Source organism: Molothrus ater, chromosome 5, assembly GCF_012460135.2.
Source record: "Molothrus ater isolate BHLD 08-10-18 breed brown headed cowbird chromosome 5, BPBGC_Mater_1.1, whole genome shotgun sequence".
Taxonomy (NCBI): Eukaryota; Metazoa; Chordata; class Aves; order Passeriformes; family Icteridae; genus Molothrus; species Molothrus ater.
In genome coordinates this window covers 61,279,765-61,298,903 of record NC_050482.2, presented here as the reverse complement: position 1 = coordinate 61,298,903, position 19,139 = coordinate 61,279,765, and the positions used below count along the sequence as shown (strand labels likewise).

The following is a 19,139-nucleotide window of genomic DNA, read 5'->3' as shown; positions in this document are numbered from 1 at the left end:
TTAGAAAAGAAATAATTAAGGTTTTGTAAAAATGGGATTTTAGTGCTCCGTGCAAATGTAATAGGGCCTCAATGGAAGGCTGGTTTCATCTCTGCCTTTGGGCACATTTTGTTTAAAAAAAAATTTAAAATCTCTTGATAGTCTTACATGCTTGTTCTGGTAGTGCTTTTATTGGTTTTAATTGAAATTTTGTAGTAGCTGGATGTTGGTCTGATAGTAATTTGTGCTAAATTGTAAGCCACCTTATGTTTCATTAACAAGATATGAATTATTTTGTTTATAGAAATAATTTAATTTTTGGCCATAGGAATTTTGAACAGAGCTTCTCTACAATTAGCCAGCATGAAACTAATTTGTTGCATTGTAGATAAGTGGTGCTCTTTGTTACAAGCTTCCCCCTTCTGTGCCTGGAGGGAATGCTTAGGGCTGGGGAATTGAAATCCCCATCTAGAGTGCAGTTAAAGGCAATTAAATGGAAATTCTTACTTACTCCCCCTTTTGCTGGATTGCAGGTGAACAATGGATATTGTCATTGAATGCTCATTTTCATGGTAGTGCTTTCTTCTTCTCTATAAATATTTCCTAACCATCACATTTAGGAGTGGTTTTGTTCCTTATTTATAAAAAGGCAGAGTGGTTGCCTGAGGCCTCACATATTGATGGAAATCAGCGCACTGTGTAGTGGGACTGCAGGAGCATGGCTGTGTCTGTAGCTGAGCTGAATATAAATCTCTCTGTGTTTTCTGAAGGCTTTGTTGATTAGCATCTGATATAAGAATTTCAAGAGGACTGTAGATACTGAAGGGATCCACTGAGAACAAACAGGAGCATCTGTGTTGTTCACTCTTTTACCCAAATCGTCCTTGGGGAAAAGCCTATGAATTGTTGACATTTGTCCTACTGCTCTACATCAGTAAATAGACTCAGGATTAGTTATGTTTTCCATGTAGCTGATCTCCTTAGCATTTCTGGCAGGGGTAAAACCTCCATCACCTTGGCTTGCAAGTCCCTTTTGCAAGTGAAATCTCCTATGCTGATATTGACTTGTGTGACTTTATCATTGCAGCAGCATTTGCATTTTTATTGGAGAGGGTTGAATTAATAAGCTGGTGTTTGGAGATAAAGCTAAATGCTTTTTGCCTTTAGGTGATAGCTTCTTCAAGTGTCCTTTATAGATTTCTCAGTTGCTTGTACCATGCTCATAGGGTCATAAGGTGATTTCCTCTTGTCCTGTCACAACTATAGTATCTTAAATTTCAGATCGTGAATGGATCTATTCTAACATCCTTTTCACTCAGCAGCAGATACTCTCCTCTACACTTTTCATATGGAAACTTGAGCTTCCTCAATTATCTATAGTAAAGCATGAATTGAAAAAAATATATCCTTTAAAGTTTATTTTCACCATTTTCAAAAGGCAGACTGCTTGCATGAGAACAGATAAGAAACCCCCAGTTTGTTAGCTTGCTTCGTATTAACTGCAAAATATTTATCTTTTATTTTTCTGCAAGATGGGGCTTATGAAGTAAAAGGTATGTTGTCATAATAAGAAAATAAAACTCAAACACACAAAAATCCCATTCATCTTTTGTTCCATAGAGCATAAATCTGATTATCTTGAGTCTGGAAATTTTGAAACTACCAGTGCTTCGCCAGGTGCTTGGGTGCAATGGAATTTTGATCAATTGTCTGATTCCTTTTGACTGGGGAACAGGTTAAGGCTAGGAGCCTTGTTTCATGTTCTGAGCTGAAAGCTAAATTAGTGATGAGATAGATGCTCAGTCTTCTGCCTCTGCAGAAGAGTTCAGTATCCTGCTTTGCTGAACACAGGAGCAATCAGACAATCAGCTGTTTTCTGCTAGCCTGTCAACCTAGAAGTTCATGATCTAGTTTTCTTGCTTATAAGCCCATGCTGATTCAGGCTGTGTTCTCAATCTGGTTTTGAGTTTTCAATCTGCTTCCCTGCATGTGCTGTCCATCTCACATGCACTATCCACAGAATGCCTATTAATTTTTTTCTCCTGTCATCATTAAGCATGCATCTGCCTGTATTTTGATTGCAATATGCCAAGTATTTGCATTTGAGGGCTTTAATAATTTCAGTATTGGCTTCCAAAAGGAAATTATTGACCTGTCTCAGCCATCTTGAATGAATGTGAGAAAGTAATGCCAGCTGCATAAAGATTTAGTCTACGTTTTCACAAAATTTAGAGGTCTAAAACTTGGTAAAGTTTTATGAAAGCAGATATAATCTGCTTTCATGATGTTGGGTTTAGATTCAGTGCCGCATCACAAGTTATGGAGGAAGCAGCTTTGTACCAACTGAGTTTGAGGGAAGGAGCAGATCCTGCTCAGATGCTGCTCAGCCTTCCCTGGAGGGGATTTTCTCACAGACCTGTCTGCTGCTGATTGGTCCTTAGCAGAAAAAGTTTAAAGAATCCTGAGCAGTTTGTCAATGAAACAGAAAAAACCCTAGAAAAATACCCATATATAGTAAACTTAAAAAAGTCTTAGCATAAGGACACAGGACTAAAGGAATATTTGGTGATAAATGGGCATTCAAGTTGTGCAACAAAATAAGACCTGTTCCTGGAATTAACCCATAGCATCCTGAGCAAAGGTTTCCATCTGTGGTGCCATACTGACATTTCACTAGGAAATATGCTACCCTCTTGGATAATCCAGGCTGTTTTTTCCCTGCTTTTGTGCTGTGAATGTGGAGGTAACTAATACATAATACATACATGGTTCTGCTTTGCAGCAAGTTAGCAGCTCAAATAGGTAATCATCGGAAGAAGTCCAATGCTGTTGCATTATGCATCAGAAAAAACTACAGTCAGTGTCAAAGCCATAAAGGCAGGCTGCCTGCTTCTCCTGATAGCAGTCAAGGTCGTGTTTACTGCTTCTTAATTATCCCAGAGTAGAAGAATGAATTTCTGTGAGGCATTTCAGAATTCTAGCCCCAGGAGGTTATTAGTAAAAATAAAAGTGAAATTCAGAAATAGCAGTCTTCATTACCTAAGTTTTAAACTAATCTTTTGCATGTGTGCTGCTTTCTACACCTACATTAGAAATCTAGCTTCTCTTTTAAGTTTCTTTCTTGAAATGGTAAATATAAGTTTTGTTTTAGACATCATTTTATGTCACTGCACATTAGCTTTAAACTGCTGTTTATATTTATCATATAACTATGACGTGTCTGGAGCAGTCAGTTTTCTATTGTTCCTTTGTAGATCTGTGCCCATTTAATTCACAGCATTATTTCTGTCATACTTGCATGCTTCTGACACTAGAATTTCTATTTGGGGTTACTTAGAGTTCAACAGTAAATGGTGTTTTTCCTCCAAAGTTACACCTTTCTGCATGATCAAATTTGATCTTCCTTGTGTGCCCTCACTTTTACTATCCTTTATCATGACCTCAAATATTTTATTGTTCTCGAAGTTCCAATTTTAAGATGCTTTTGAAAAATCATGGTAGTGTTACACAGTTCTAAGGTTTCAGGAGATACACGTGTATACATAGTTTAATGGTATCTTGTTATTTGACTTTTACAACCAATTTATAAAAAAAAACTCAATCAAGAGCGTCCTTCCAAACAAAAATCTTGAGAGAAGTGATGGGACCAGAGTAAGGTGAAAATCTGGCTGCTGTCTGTTAGGACTGTCTTTGTTAAAGCAGTAAACTTGCCTCAGTCTTTGTGGCTGATTTGAGCTATTGTGCCCACTCTGGGAGGGGGTTTCTCAAGGAACAGAAGCCTTGAAGGACTGCACAGCCCCTTCTGGGTCCAGACTTGAATCTGGAAAACGTCAGGAAATCCCCACGCTGTGATTACTGAAACCAAGAGCCAACAAGGGACCAATAGTGATTTCTAAGTGGTTTTCATGACGAGTCCCAGCAAGCAGAACCGTGCTGAAAAGAGCAGTGGTAATTAACTGATACATCTGCACAGATGTACAGTACAGCACCTACTCCGAGTACTTGAGTCCATTCCATGAAAATACCATGACCTTATTCATGAATAAGGGAACATCTGCTTTGCTTTTGCATTGTTTTTCCTCTCCCTCAGTGTCATGTCACAGGAAAGCTGTTTCTCCACTCAGGCTTCCGTGGCAGGCTGGTATTCCCACATATACAGCACTTGTAAGATTTTTCAGCAAACCAGTTTGTATCCAGCACATGACTCAATTGCAAGTGAACTTCCTTTAACTTGCCGTCCAGGTCATCAGCTTCTCATGTGAGCACAGTTACTTGAAATATTTCACATCATAGCAAGGTTGTAAGGTCTTAAGTAAGTGTATTAAGCAAATTATTAAAACATAAAATCAAAATAGAACAAACATTTAGCTACTAGCTGAAAAGTATTGATATGTGATTTAATTTAAAAGTGGTCAATCTCATGGAAGACTTTAAGTGGACATGTCTGGAAAGTTGAAACCTTTTGGTGTTCTGTACAGTCTATGAAACAGAGAAGCAGAACTTTTTGCTTGCTTATACTTAAAAGGTATTTCATATTCATCTCCTTGTTGTGTTGATCTGCATAATTGCAATATCAAAAGTGAACTATGCTTGCTTGCTTTCCTTCCCCTGATTTTAACATCTTGATAGCACATTAAGAAAGAAATTAAATATTCTGATATGGATGAGTTGGGATCATCATGAGGCTTGGCCATCAAAGAAATTATGAAGAAATTCTACTATACAGGTGACTGAGCACTTGGACAGATTGCCCAGAGTTTATAGAGTCTTCCTCACTGGAGCTATTCAAGAACTATCAGGATGCAATCCTGTGCCATGTGCTCAGGGATGACTCTGCTTGAGCAGGGAGGTTGGACTAGATGACACACAGTGGGCCCTCCTAGTCTGTCCCATTCTGTGATACAGTAGTGTTCAAACGGGTTTCATAGGAAAAAAAAAGTTTATATATTTTGTGTGGTCATAGGTACAAGGAAATTAAAGTACATATTGTATTTGGGTCACCTCCAGACCAAGGAAGGAATGATCAATCTGACTCCATGTTATCAGAAGGCTAATTTATTGTTTTATGATACTATATATAAGAATACCATACTAAACTATACTAAAGAATAGAGAAAGGATACTTACAGAAGGCTAAAGAGATAATGAAAACCCGTGACTCTCTCCAGAGTCCTGACACAGCTTGGCCCCAATTGGCCAAAGAGTGAAAACAACTCACAGCAGAAATCAATGAAACCAGGGTCACCTGTGGGTAAACAATCTCCAAACACATTCCACGTGAGCAAAACACAGGAGAAGCAAATGAGATAATCATTGTTTTCCTTTTTCTCTGAGGCTTCTCAGCTTCCCAGGGGAGCGATCCTGGGTGAAGGGATTTTTCAGAGAATGTGAATTTGACAAGTACACAGTAATTTTCCACTATGCTGTGCACCATCCCCAAAATCTATATTCATAGCTGTTCTCAAGCATCACACATGCTAAAAGTGCACCTTCAAAGTGCATTAGGGAAAACCTGGCATGCATCTGGAAGGCTGTCATCACTGTGTGCTGGTGTTGAACTGTAGTTCTCTGATAGAGAGAGGGCTCCAGGTAACATTTATTCATGAACTTCTCCACCCCTGCAAATCCTACCTGCTCTTCTGCTGTGTTTTGATTTTACCCCTTTACATTTGTCTTGTAGGGTCTTTATTTGACTGGTGCTTTTTGCTCAGTCTCAAACTAGGAAAAGTGAGCCATAAGTATGTAGAGGAAGATAATTTATTAGCAGTGTTCCCAAAACAATTGTCTTAGATTCACAGATATCAGTGCTTAAGTTTCATTAAATTGAATTTCTTGTTATTTGGAAAATCCTATTTGGCAAGTTGCTGATGCTTGCTATTTCAGTAACTTACAGCTTTTTGAGAAGACAGCTGGGTTAATACATTATTGAATATTTTTAGAATCCTTTAATGCTGAGTTCACAGGATTCTCCAAGTGAAGTAGACTTAAAAGCTGAGAAGTTTTTGAAGAGAGTTTTTCTTTGAAGTTTCTAAGGGTTGCTTCAGTTCTAGTGCCAGTAAAGCCTAGAACGTGTTCTGAAAGGCTATAAATAGCATCAGTAAAACAATGGATTTAATTTGGCAAGGCAAAGGAGGCCACAGCTTACAGTGGGTTCAAATGTGTGCTGTGGTTTTACAGAACTGGGTAGAAATGAGGCTTTTAGGGTAATTTTTCACTGAAGTAGCATGTTACCATGACTCAAATTTCTCTCATGTAGTAGGAGAAAAAAAATAATGGTGGTCTCTCAGATGTGTTTACTTGGATTTAAGATACATGAGAGAACTTCTGCCTGTGTTAGGCTAAATATTCTTCACATTAGAAGCCCTCTTTTGTCTTTCTCCAGAATCAGGTCATGTTATTTTCAACTAAGTGTCTTTTTGTAAAATGTAATACACTCTAATCAGTTTTTGCTTTTATATTATTTTATATTTTATTGCTATTTTTATTTTATTTTTGTGTCTATTATTTTATTACATGAATTTTTATATTATTATATTATTTCTGGGTTTTCCCCATTTTTCGTAGTTAAATGATACCTCCATCATGTCTACTGTCATGGCCTGTAGTTTGCTTTCTTCCAGGTTGCTCCAGAGCTGTCAAAAATAACATCAGAAATTGTCCCTGAGGAATACTATCTTATTAGATAGATCAGTGTAAGCCAGTAACAAGAAGACAAGCACTGAAATTCCCTCTCTATTTAAACACTTCTCAAACAGTTAAATATCCAACAGAAGCAAAAATCACTGAGTATAAATGAAGTGACAGGGCTCACAGAGTCTGTGTTTAGCATCCCAGAGGTGTTGATGGCTACTACCTGATTCTCAGCTCTTCCAGGAACATTTTTCCACAGCAGGAGATGAGCTGTGGAAAAGGTTGTTGGAAATGGAAAGCAATTCAGTGAGATTTGTCAGCTATTTATGCTCTTTAAGCCAAAACAAACCACGTGTTTATTTTGCGGAGCCAGAGAAGAAAGGAATTGATGAATTATGGGCTGGCCTCGTGCAGGAGGATTAAACACTGGCACTAATTAATGGCCAGTTAGCACCACCTTGATCTCACTGGTGGTGAACTGGATGGGGGCCATAAATCCAGACTGCAAACAGGAGCAGCCTCAAGATGCTTCATTCCAGTTAAGTGGGAGGTGGCCCTCAGCTGCTGGGATGGTGTTTAATAGGTCAGAGTTTGGGATTTGCAGATCTGTCCCATTCCTGCTGGCTGTGCAGCTGCTCTGTACTGTAGATGATTGTTCTACTGTTGATAATTGTTGCTTCAGTAGGTTTTTACTGTGCTCTGTTTTCCCCTTGCAGGCGTTTGGCCAGTCCTTCTCCGTGCACCGCAAAGTGGCCGAAGATGGCGAAACGCGGGAAGAGACTCTTCTCCAGGAGTCTGCATCAAAGGAAGCCTACTACCTGGGCAAGATTTTGGAGATGCAGAACGAGCTCAAGCAGAGCAGGGCTGTGGTCACCAATGTTCAGGCAGAGAATGAGAGGCTCACTGCTATTGTCCAAGACTTGAAAGAGGTAAATGGGGCTGAATTTCTTTTGGGTATCATGGATAACGTGGCTCTGAGTAAACAAAATATTACAGGAAATGAAAATGCTCAACTCCCAGTCTGTGATAGTCCCAGAAACCATGTGGCCTGAGAAGGCTACAATTTAGAAAATACAACTTCTGTTGGTTTTAAACAGCACCACCACCTTAAAAATATCATAAAACCCAATTCAAGAAGCCGTAATGCCTAAGCACCCTTAGCATTTTGCATTGCATTTTATAGTACTGAATTTTACATAAACACATTTTCTGCACTCTTCTGGTATTCCTGCCTCTCTTCTCTTTCTCAGCATTTAAAAATATAATAAAACCCAATTCAAGAAGTTGTAATGCCTAAGCATCCTTAGCAATTTTGCATTGTATTTTATAGTACTGAATTTTACATAAACACATTTTCTGCACTCTTCTGATATTCCTGCCTCTCTTCTCTTTCTCAGCTTTTACATAATTTTGCAGGTATTCTGGACTGCCTAGAATTAAATGAAGCTTTTGCTGGTTTTCTTCTACTGTAAAGCAAAATTAAAATGCATGCTCATGTTTAGAAAATGGGTAACACTAAGGAAGCCAGATGTAGTTATTCACCATATGAGACATTAAATAATTTTGATGGAGAATTAAGTAATATTTAATAACTTGTCTTTTTGATTCCATTGGAATCTGGAAATTATGGAATGCAGCAGAACAACTACATACAGGGGAAGGCAGCACTTGGAAATGAGCCCACACCTTGCCTGCATTCCCTGGGAATGCTTAGACATAGGGATTCTCCCCACTGTCCAGCTGCTGAAGGAGATATTTCCGATGTGAATCTGGAAAGTGATTATTAATGCATTAATTCGTTTAATATTAACAGTTACCATGTTTTCTGTAGCTGGATGGAATAGCATCCTTTTAGCCTACAGAAAGCCCTGGAACAGGGCTATCCCTGGAACTGAGCCTTTACATCCACTGAACATTTTTATTGTACTGCACTTGCCCATAATACAGATCAGGTTTCAGGAAGAAACACATGCCAGCTGTTCACATATTCCAGTTAAAATATGGGATTGTGATTGCTGTTGCAGTGGTTAACAAAAGAAAATCAAATCTATTTTTAATTATTTTTGATCTACTTGTCCTAAAATCCTATCCTATAATCTTCTTGGTGGCAGGCCACCAGCTGCTGACAGCCCTACCTGTTTGGTTTATCTCACAGGCCCTGATGACTTGGGGTTCAGACACAAACGAACAGCCAAGTTAGAACAAATGCACATTTGTCTTTGTACTCCATACTTTTCCTCTGGGACTCCTTCAAATGCAAATCTCCCTTCCATTTTCCATCATGGTTATTGATCTGCAGTTTGTTCAGGAGGCAGTTTCAGTACCTGTCCTCCCTGGAATATTGATTGTCCTCGTTTCCTTGGTGATAATAGTAACTCCTAATGTGAAGCCAGCTGCAATTATTTCCTGCTCTAATGGTAAACAGAATCAAGCCATAGTAGTTAATTAAAGTGCAATAAAGGAATTTACCTGAATAAAAATAAGGCTGATAAACTGATTGTTATTGCTAAGATGATGTTGTACCCCAAGTACCAAGTCCTTGACTAAGTGGAACTTCCATTTGTGTTACTACAGTCAATGTAGGAAGCATAAATGGAATTAGTGCAGTCAGTTGATTACACCACACGCTATTATGATTAATTACTTGAATAATAATAAGAGATAGGGGGTGATTGGTACCTACTTCAGTCTCTTTGTGATCTTTTCACACTGAATTATGCTGGTATTTCACCTTGTGCTCAAAGGAGTCTCACTTGTGCTCAGCCTGATATCCCTTGGTCCTGTGGCTGTGATATCCAAGTGCCTGCTGAAAGAACATGACCTTCTCCTGTAAGTGTTTATGAATTTGTCTGCTTGGTTCTGCCTCCTGCAAGCAGAAAAAAACAGACTAAACTTACTCCAAATCTTGACAGCTACAAAGGTGAGGGAAAAACGTATGAAGTGTCTGGTATGTTTTGGGGTAAAGCCAGAATTAGCTGCTGTGTGGGTGGATTGCTACAATGAGGAAGCAATTTTACTGCCTAAAGAGACAATCTGGAAATCTAATTAGAGAAAAAAATGAAAGAAAAAAATATCATTTTTATGTGGGCCTCTGAGTGATGCAAAGATAGATAGGGTAGATTCTGGACTGAAGTTACCTGATTGTATCCTGTCTTTTCCCCTCCCTGCTGTTTACCTCTTCCCCTCAAGAAAAACATACTTTATGGCTGTTTTTTAGGCGTTAATGAGATATTTTATAAACTAAACAAACAAGCAAAAAATAATTGCTTTCACTTTCAGTCTAAATAGAAAGGTTTGAATAGCTGCTGTGTGGTTCTGGGAATAGTGTTTTTGCATGGATGACACAAATGTATGGTCGTTTCTCCATGCATTCATTCACTTAGGATACTCAAGACTGATAGGTGAGTTTTCAAAAAATGACCTCTGTTATTGGTATCACACTGCTAAATAATACACTCAGTGCTTCTCCACTCTCCAGCCTGTCCTGGGAGTTATCTGATGAATTCATTGTGCTCTCTGAATTTGCACAGAAATTCATAGTCCTATGAATGTGTATGAGCATTTTCTGAACCAGTGTTAGCGTTCAGAAACACATAATCATGAGAATGATTATATGCAGGTGCTTTTATTGAAGAGCTCTGGGTGTCAGGGGTACAAACCCAAATCTGACTCCGACATAGGTTTGAGGTGAACATGTTTTTATATTCTATCGTTATATAACTTTCATGTTAATTATTAAACTTATGTTGTTCTATTGTATACATAGATGTCATTCAAGAATAGGCTCCCCGTGATCCCCCTCATGATTCTCATGAATCTCATGATTCTTCTTACGATTAAACAATAATTATATTTAATTACTAAACAATCATCACATCTAACAATTATATCATTTATCATATACTGCTTACGCAGGTGCAATTTCACATGATCTGGCAAACACAAAGCCTAACATTTTCAGAGTCTATTTTTAACATTTTTCCAGGGCCCAACTAAGTCTAGCTTCTTTCTAATTCCCCAGATTTTATGATTTTAAAACCTTTTACTATCACCAGCAGAATATACTCCCATGAATGCTGATGGCTTTTAGCAATCCTGGGAATTCCATAGCCCTGGAGTTTAAAAATTCATACCTTTTAGCAAGTATCTGCCCTGCAGTCACAGCTGATGTCTGCAGGGCAGCTTGACCTGGATCTCCCTTGCTATAAAAGGGAATGTATCAGGCTCAGGTCTCTGAAGAATTATGCACCTCAGACTGCAAAAACAAACAAGCTGATTTCAGTACCCATATCTTGGAAAAGAAGTTTTCTGAGAACTTGATGACATTAATCCCCTGATGGGCATTAATGAACCAGGAATCTCTGAACATAGATAGCTTTCTACTTCATGTTAAAATGATTAAAGGAATAAAACACCACTAGCTTTATTTTTGATGTAATAAAAATCCCTAGGGTGTTGCATAGGAATCTTATTAACTATCACCTAACTAAATAAAATATACGTTTTGAAAAGCTGGTAGATTTTTTTTCTCCCACCAAGGCCTCAGATAGGGAATGTAGGCTGTTTAATTTGAACCAAAACTATACAGATTTTAAAACTGAGACCAGAAGGATAATATTTTGCAGTCAGAAACTAGATTTACAAAATCTGAATGTTAGACATCACACAGTTTATGGTGGTTGGCCTCTCTGTATGGAGAGATCATTATGGTTATTAGATCATTCAACCTTCTCCAACAGTGTATAAATTGCCCTCATTTATTATAAATATTTAAAAAATACTTTTCTTTAAAAGAACCTCTTTTAAAAAGACAATTTTTATCCTTTTCTAATTTTCTGGAGTCTGTTTTTTGCCTATTTAAAAGCACTGTTCACTTACAGTTGGGAGATGAGTAACTTTTTCTCATTTTTACCAGTAGAGAAAATCTCTTCTCATGATAACCATAAGTATTTTATTGGTGTAGAGAGATGTAATCACCACCTTGAGAAGCTGATAACTGACAGAGGTGGTTATGAAAGGCCAGATGACCCAGCTCAGAAGCTGGAGAAAGTTTTCCATGCCCACAGACAGGAAATCTCCATTTAGAGGTGATGTCTGTATATACTCCTCCATCATGGGAAGGCTGAATACCTTGCAGCTGGGCACTTGACTCAAAACAGGTGGCAGCTGGAGGGGAAAGAGAATGAGGCAAAGATTGAAGCAGGTGACAGTGTAGAAAAAGGAGATGGGTGATGGTACAGTTCAAGATTTGTAGGTATTACAAGACTAGGCTGATGAGTTGTTTGGGGTGGATGGGTAAGTGGTCTTGGTGTCTGAAGGGGCTGGCAGGTATGGATCAGCTCTTTCTTCCCATTAAAACTAGTGAAAGGGAGAAAGCCAGGAAGAAAAGGGTTAAAACTCATAGGCTCTCTACTAAAAAGCCACTGCAGCAGCTGTGGGGATTGCACAAAGAAATCGGCACCTGGGTACCTGCAGCCCTTGAGATAACAGATGAATAGAGGGGTTTATGTGATGGCAATATTAATGGGCCATGGAAACAGCACACACCTGGGTTTCTGGAGGGCAAAAACAGGAAAGAGGGTAGTGGAAGAGTGGGGGGAGAGAAAAATAGAAATTTGTGATGTATTATTTGCTGAAAGCAGGGGAAAAAAAGTCTAAGGTGAAGTTGTGCTGTCCTGCTGCCTTTGAAATCAGTAGCTAAACAATTATTTGCTTCAGCAGTACAAAAATCTTGCACTTCGTGCTAATTAGAAAATGTGTGGGCATGGTAGCTTGGATTTTTTTGAGGGGAGCTAATGTTTGAAAACAGAAAAAAATTTACAATTGTTGTCTTCAAGCTGGCTTTCATCTAAAAAGTTATATTAAGAACTGGACTTTCTATATTAAACATGGCTTAAATCAAAATTTGCTGTTTCTTGTTCAGAAATGTTATTTTTTCGATCTGAAAAATTAGGGGTTTTTTCTCTTTTACAATTTTGAGTAAAAACCCAAGACCTTTAAATGTGAACACCTGTAGTCAAAACCCTGTCATGGTGTAACCAGGGCAAACACACCAATTTCAGATTCTTGTTTTGCTGCTTTGGGTTTAGATCTGAGTACATAGTGCATCTATATAAAGTAGGTAGTCTGTAGTAAATGCAGGTCCACCGATGAGGGAAGAGAATGATGCATCTGACTCCATGTTCTCAGAAGGCTAATTTATTACTTTACCATATTATATTAAAGAATACTATACTATACTAAAGAATACAGAAAAGATACTTACTGAATGCTAAAGAGATAATAATGAAAACTCGTGACTCTCTCCAGAGTCCTGACACAGCTTGGCCCTGATTTTCCAAAGAGTCAAAACAACTCATACCAGAGTCCAATGAAACAATCACCTGTGGTAAACAATCTCCAAACACATTCCACATGAGCAAAACAGAGGAGAAGCAAATGAGATAAGTATTGTTTTCCTTTTCTCTGAGGCCTCTCTCACTGCCTTTCAGCTTCCCAGGAGAAAAACCCTGGGCAAAGGAACTTTTTCAGAGAATGTGAATGCCACAGTTGTCCTTAGGCCCTTTGTACATTCAATTGTCATCTACTGCTGGAAGCTTTTGCACACATTGTGTGTTTCAATTTCTACCTTTTTTAAAAGTTTCTGTCCATCTAAAGGTCTGGCTTGGCCTGAGGCCTGTCAGTACCCTATTGCTGCATGTTGGTCACTGCTGTAGGAGCTACTGGGGTCTTCCAAGGAGAGGTTTCCCAGCTGGCCACCTCACCCAGTGATGCCCTTCCACTCTCTGGTTCTGTGATTGTGGTGAGGTTTGGGGCTGCAGTTTATTCTCTGTCCTAGGATTTGTGAATCTTCTTCTTTCTCTGAAGGAACTGCCCTAGCAGTTGGTTAGCAGGCTCTTTGTTCCTGCAGATGAAGCTGTTCCACATTGTTGGGAGGTGGTGTTTTGTGGGCCAGGGAGAGTGGGACTGAGCCAGCTGATGAGAATGACTGTAGCCTAAAGGCTCAACCACTCAGATGGGAATAGGGAACAAGTCCTAGTCCCTATTTCAATTAATGTTGGGTAAGAAATACTAAAATATTAATTGGGTCAGAGAGCAGAACCCCAGCCTCTCCTGTGTGAGGTGGCAGCCCTCAGCAAAGGCTGTCTCTGTCCCCTGCATGGCCTGCAGCCTGGCTCTCCCATGGTGGGTGGCCTGACTGCTGAGCTCCTGGAGGGAGGGAACTCTGGGCTACCAAGTGAGGTGATGTGAAAAATGCCAATCACTTGGTTTTTAAAATTTTTAAAGTTTAATGATAATAAAATGGTTATAAAAATAGCAATATAATTAGAATAATAATAATTTGGACAGTTTGGAGTAGGACAGTGTGAAACAATAGAAACAAAGAATTACGGATGTCCGTGTACCTTTTCTGGGCAAAATAAGCCTGAAAAAGGACACATGTTAACAGAGGATTAACCCTTAAAAGTAATAGCCTGTTGCATATTTATACACCTCATACATGATGCATAAATTCCATTCAAGCAAAGGATTCTGGTCAGTGTCAACTTCTTCCTCTTAATCCTGACAGTGTCTTCAGGGCTGAGCAAGGCAGGAGGAAGGTAATTTCTTCTGATAAGGGAGCAATAAATTCTCTTTCTCTGAAAGATTTAGGTGTCCTGTGGCTGCTATCTCAGTGCAAGTCCTCTCTTGAAAAAAGTATCTTAGATAGCATAGTTTCTATTTTAACATTGTTATAACCTAAAACTATATTTAACACACTACTTAAGAGAATTAATACAGCATAACTTTCTAACATAACACATATAATATTAATTTTGATATCTGTGAAAAGCCAATCATAAAATATGCATTTTTCACAGGTGACTTCACCAACTCTGCCTTGTAAAAAGGGCACAAAAGCTAAGTCTGGGAGAGGAATCACTGCTAGGAATGATGTACTGCAGGAAGCACCTTTTAGCTGCTTGACTGTAGTGACAGAGCTTCACTTTTGTTAGCTTGCTTTTCTAGTAGTTGTGATGTAGTTGTGGTGTTGTGAGGTCCCCAGGATGAGGGGAGAGATGAGAATTTGACTCCATGTTCTCAGAAGGCAGATGTATTATTTTATGATATTATATTAAAAGAAGTGATATACTAAAGCTATACTAAAGAAAGAGAAAGGATACATCAGAAGGCTTAACAAGAATGATAATGGAAGCTTGTGACTGACTCCTCAGAGTCTGAGACAGCTGATGGTGATTGGTCATTAATTAAAAGCAATTCACATGGAACCAATCGAAGATGCATCTGTTGGTAAATGATCTCCAGACCACATTCCCAAACAATTGGATAATTATTGTTTTCATTTTCTGAGGCCTCTCAGCTTCCCAGGAGAAGAAATCCTGGCAAAGGGATTTTTTAGAAAATATCATAGTGACAAGTAGTTGTCTAATTTCCTTCATGCAAAGAACAGGGAGCCTGTGATTGTGCTTTGGTCTGGTGGTTAGTGAAGGGATTTAAGTGACTGCAGTGTTGACTCTGACCATGCATGCGATCCTTACACAACCTCATCTGCTCCCATGCTTTCCAGTGTCTGCATCTGCAGCCTTATCCCACTCGGTCTCCTCCAGAGTAGAAGTATGCTTTGACACCTACACCAGTTAAAGAAAGCTTGCATTGTAAATATTTATCTGCTTGTTAATATTGTGGTGGCACTTGCAGCAAGGGCCTTGTATTGTGACCTGGACAAGGGGATCGGGTGCACCCTCAGCCAGTTTGCAGACAGCACCAAGTTGGGCAGAAATGTTGCTCTGTTGGAGGGGAGAAAGGCTCAGCAGAGCGACCTTGACAGGCTGGATTGGTGGGCTAAGGCCAATAGAATGAGGTTCAACAGGGCAAATCCTGCACTTGGACCACAACAACCCCGTGCATCACCACCGACTTGGAAGTAAGCTGTCTGGTGGAAAAGGACCCTGGGGGTGCTGGTTGACAGCAGCTGAACCAGAGCCAGCTGTGTCCAGGTGGGCAAGAAGGCCAATGGCACCTGGCCTGTATCAGCAATGGCGTGGCCAGAAGGAGCAGGGCAGTGATTGTTCCCTGGCCCTTGTGAGGCTGCACCTCGATTCCTGTGTCCAGTTTTATGGCATGAAAGACATGGCAAGAAGAGCATCGAAGTGCTGGAGCAAGTGCAGACAAGGGCAATGAATCTGATAAAGGGTCTGGAGCACAAGTCCTATGAGGAGCAGCTGAGGGAGATGGGGGTGTTTAGTGTGCATAAAAGGAGGCTCAGAGGAGCCTTTATCACTGTTTGCAACTTCCTGAAAAAAAGTTGTAGCAAGGGGGGATTGATCTCTTCTCCTAAGTAACAAGTAGTAGGACAAGAGGAAATGGCCAGGGGAGTTTAGATTGAATACTAAGAAAAAAATTCTTCACCACAAGAGTGCTCAAGCATTGGAACAAGCTGCCCAGGGAGGGAGTGGAGTCACCAACCCTGGTGGCATTTAAAAGACACATAGATGTGTTATTTGTGGATGTGGTTTAATGGTGCACTGGCCACGCTGGGTTAATGGTTGAACTTGATGATCTTAGAGGTATTTTCTAACCTGAATGATTCTATGATTTTTAGAGGGAGAATAATTAAGAAAATATGCTGAAGTATTCAGCATGGACATTGTTAATGGTGTTTTGATCCTAATGGACCTTAATGCAAGCACTGCTTTTTGAAAAGAAGCTGTAGGAGTGAGATAGAGTGAGCTCTAGTGCTGCTACAGCAGCCCATGGACATGACTGAGGGGTGGGTGTCAGATGTCTGAGAAACAAAGTGGAGCTGGGTGTGATAGAGAGATGGCAGAACTGTTCCTCCTGTCAGGAGAGTGCTCACATCAATTTAGGGCATTTTCAACGTAAGCAGTAGAGTTGACAATATTTACATTCCTTTGTTTTGGAAGTCACTGTCAACTGGTTAGAACCAGCTCTAAATTAGGCTTATAATATGTGTTATTTTGCCCACTGAGAGGTGTTTTTATTTTCTCTCTCCTGTGTTTAGAAAAGCCTGCCATAGGGAGATTCTCTAGGCCACCCTCATAAATGTTTCTCTCTTCTTTACTGATAGTGTTAATAGGTGATATTTTTGCCTTAAGAGGCTGAAAAATTTGCTAAAAATATATTGTTTCCATCTGCTTTCAGGAAGAATTTCAGATGGCGCTTATTCCGAAAGCTTGTTAAATGGTTCCTCTGCTCTGTACATGTACTTTCCCTGTTCACAGGACCTCTGAAAAGAAACAAAATAATTTTCCTTTCTTGGATACAAAAAAATACAGCAAGCTGTGACTTGTAATCCTACCAAATCTCTCTTCATGCTGTGAAATTAATGGGTATACTAATAGACTGATGCTGTCTCTCTGTGAGAGAAAGAGCTTTGAGTATAGACAGTAAGACCACTGCAGACTGCTTCTGAGTGTTCCTATTAACAAAGATTTAATTACAGATCTGCCATTCAGCTCTGTCTTCTGACTTACCACCAAATGCTTTCTTTGGGTTCTTACTTCACAATTTGGCTGACAAACCACTCAGGTGAAACCTAAGGTGGCTATGGTGAGATTCACCTTTTTGTTTCCTGAAATGTGGTTTATGATCCTAAATTGCTATAATCACTCATAAGATGGTTGTGTTTCTGAGTTCATACTCCTCATAAGCACCAACTGTAATAGAACAGGAAGGTCAAGAGTTCAAGATAAATACATTTTGTTGTGGCACTGTTTTCTTAGGGTAACCAGCTTGTTGTTTTGCTGCTCTTACCCTCAAATATACTTGCAAGCTACCAAAAGCATCTTTGAGGGTTTGTGTTTCCAGTTAATGAGCCCAAACAAGGATTTTGGATACAAATTTGGGATTTGACACATTCATGACACTGTTTTCTTTGGCAAGGCTCAGGCATTTAGCTCCGCTGGGAATAGCAGAGTCAAACAATGGACGCTAGGGAGGGCAAAAAAAGGCCAAGTGGGATAATGGAGCATAACCAAGGGACTGTTGCATAAAAACAGAGTCCCTTATTAAAAATACTCAAATTCCCAGCTCCTTCTTTCAGAAAAGGGGCCTCAAGTAGCAAATGAAAGAGGGTGCACTTTCAGCTGCCCTTGGTAATCTTTGGGCAGTAATTAATCAAATCGGGATCTGGCAGTGCTGGGTCTTACATAAGTTCTTTGAAAGAATGACCCCTTATTTGTGCCTTGGTGGTGTTTCCAAGCCCTTTGTGCAGGGTATTGATTGAGCACGTGCTGAGAGAACAGCTCTGGAAGCCAGAGGTGTTTCCTGGGCTTAAAGAAGAGTGAGACACATTTCTTGGAGGGTTGAGTGCTGGTAGGGGATGCCAGGGAAAGCATCTTCATATGATATTCCTGTTTCCCAGGTATCACACACCAGTGGCTGCTTGAATATTGGACTAGCAGCTCTCTGAACTTGTCAAAACATTATTTTGTTTTTCTTTGTGGCCTGTACATTTTAAAATGCATAACTTTTCTGCCTGGCTTTTGTTTCTAGATGAGGAAGCCCTCTTAAGAACTTCTTGTGCTGACTCATTCTTTTGAGTACTAATTTGCTGGTTAAAAATAACTTGGGCTTTTGTCTATTCAAGTGGTGTGGAGTAAGATGGGTTTTGGTATTGCTGGGATTAGCTGCCTTGCCAGTTTTTACAGAATCCTTGCAATGTGATCTGGACTCTGAGGAGCAAGAGCTCAGGAGCTGTGTTGACTTGTACCTTGTGATTTCATTCATTAGCCCGGGATTAAGTGAGGAAAGGAAAAATACCTTGGGTGCCAGACTTTCTGAAACTTGAGTCCAAAAGCTGAAGCAACCTTCCAGATAAAGTAAAGGCATAAGGAAAAGGAGAAATTTTTGCTGGAAGTCCTCACTGCCTGAGTGCATAAGTAAATAGGGCATAAATTGTGATGACATGTGTCACTGATAAAGAACATTAAAAAACAAATGAAGGTAAGTTTGTTGCCCCCTGTTCTAATTATTTTCCTTTGACTTTTTTATTAATATCCTGAGCAGTTTTCAGTTAAAAAAAAAGGTAGTTAAAGCTTCCCTAAGAGACTTCTTCCCAGTCATTCAGTGTTAGAATGGGCCTGGCAATTGTTGAGTGCCTTCAGTACTCGTTGGGATCTCATTGGGCTTAGAGAACAGCAATGTGGATGTATTCCCAGCCATCAGTACACAAGCAGTGTGGTCATACTTCTCCTCTCTTGGGAATCCACACATGCACTGTAGCAAAAATCCTCCACCAACAAAAAGAAACCATGTAGAATCAAAACCTATGAAACCCTGAAAAATATGAGCAAAGTCAGCATCTTTGGGGTTTAGATTTTTGTGCTCTTTATGCTGCTTTTTTCTCATTTGGGTTCATGCAGAGTGCACCTTACAAAACTGAAGTCTGTTCTGTATTGCAGCCTGAGGGTATCCTTAAATGTGATCCTCTGTGGGGCAGGTTCTTCTCTTCAGTTCCCCACTTCTGCCTCCAGACCTCAAACTCATTACCAGTTTATCATTGGTAT

The 19,139-nt window shown here is 39.6% G+C and overlaps 1 protein-coding gene across 7 annotated transcripts in view; it reads left to right on the top strand.

The window, feature by feature from the left end:
- The window catches only part of BICD1 (BICD cargo adaptor 1), a 166,247-nt gene that overhangs the window by 78,352 nt on the left and 68,756 nt on the right, over nucleotides 1–19,139 (top strand). For all 7 annotated transcript variants that reach the window (XM_036400296.1, XM_054514802.1, XM_036400293.1 and 4 more), the window contains exon 2: nucleotides 7,326–7,538. In XM_036400296.1, the coding sequence (XP_036256189.1) occupies nucleotides 7,326–7,538 (213 nt within the window). The remainder of the gene's footprint in view (nucleotides 1–7,325; nucleotides 7,539–19,139) is intronic.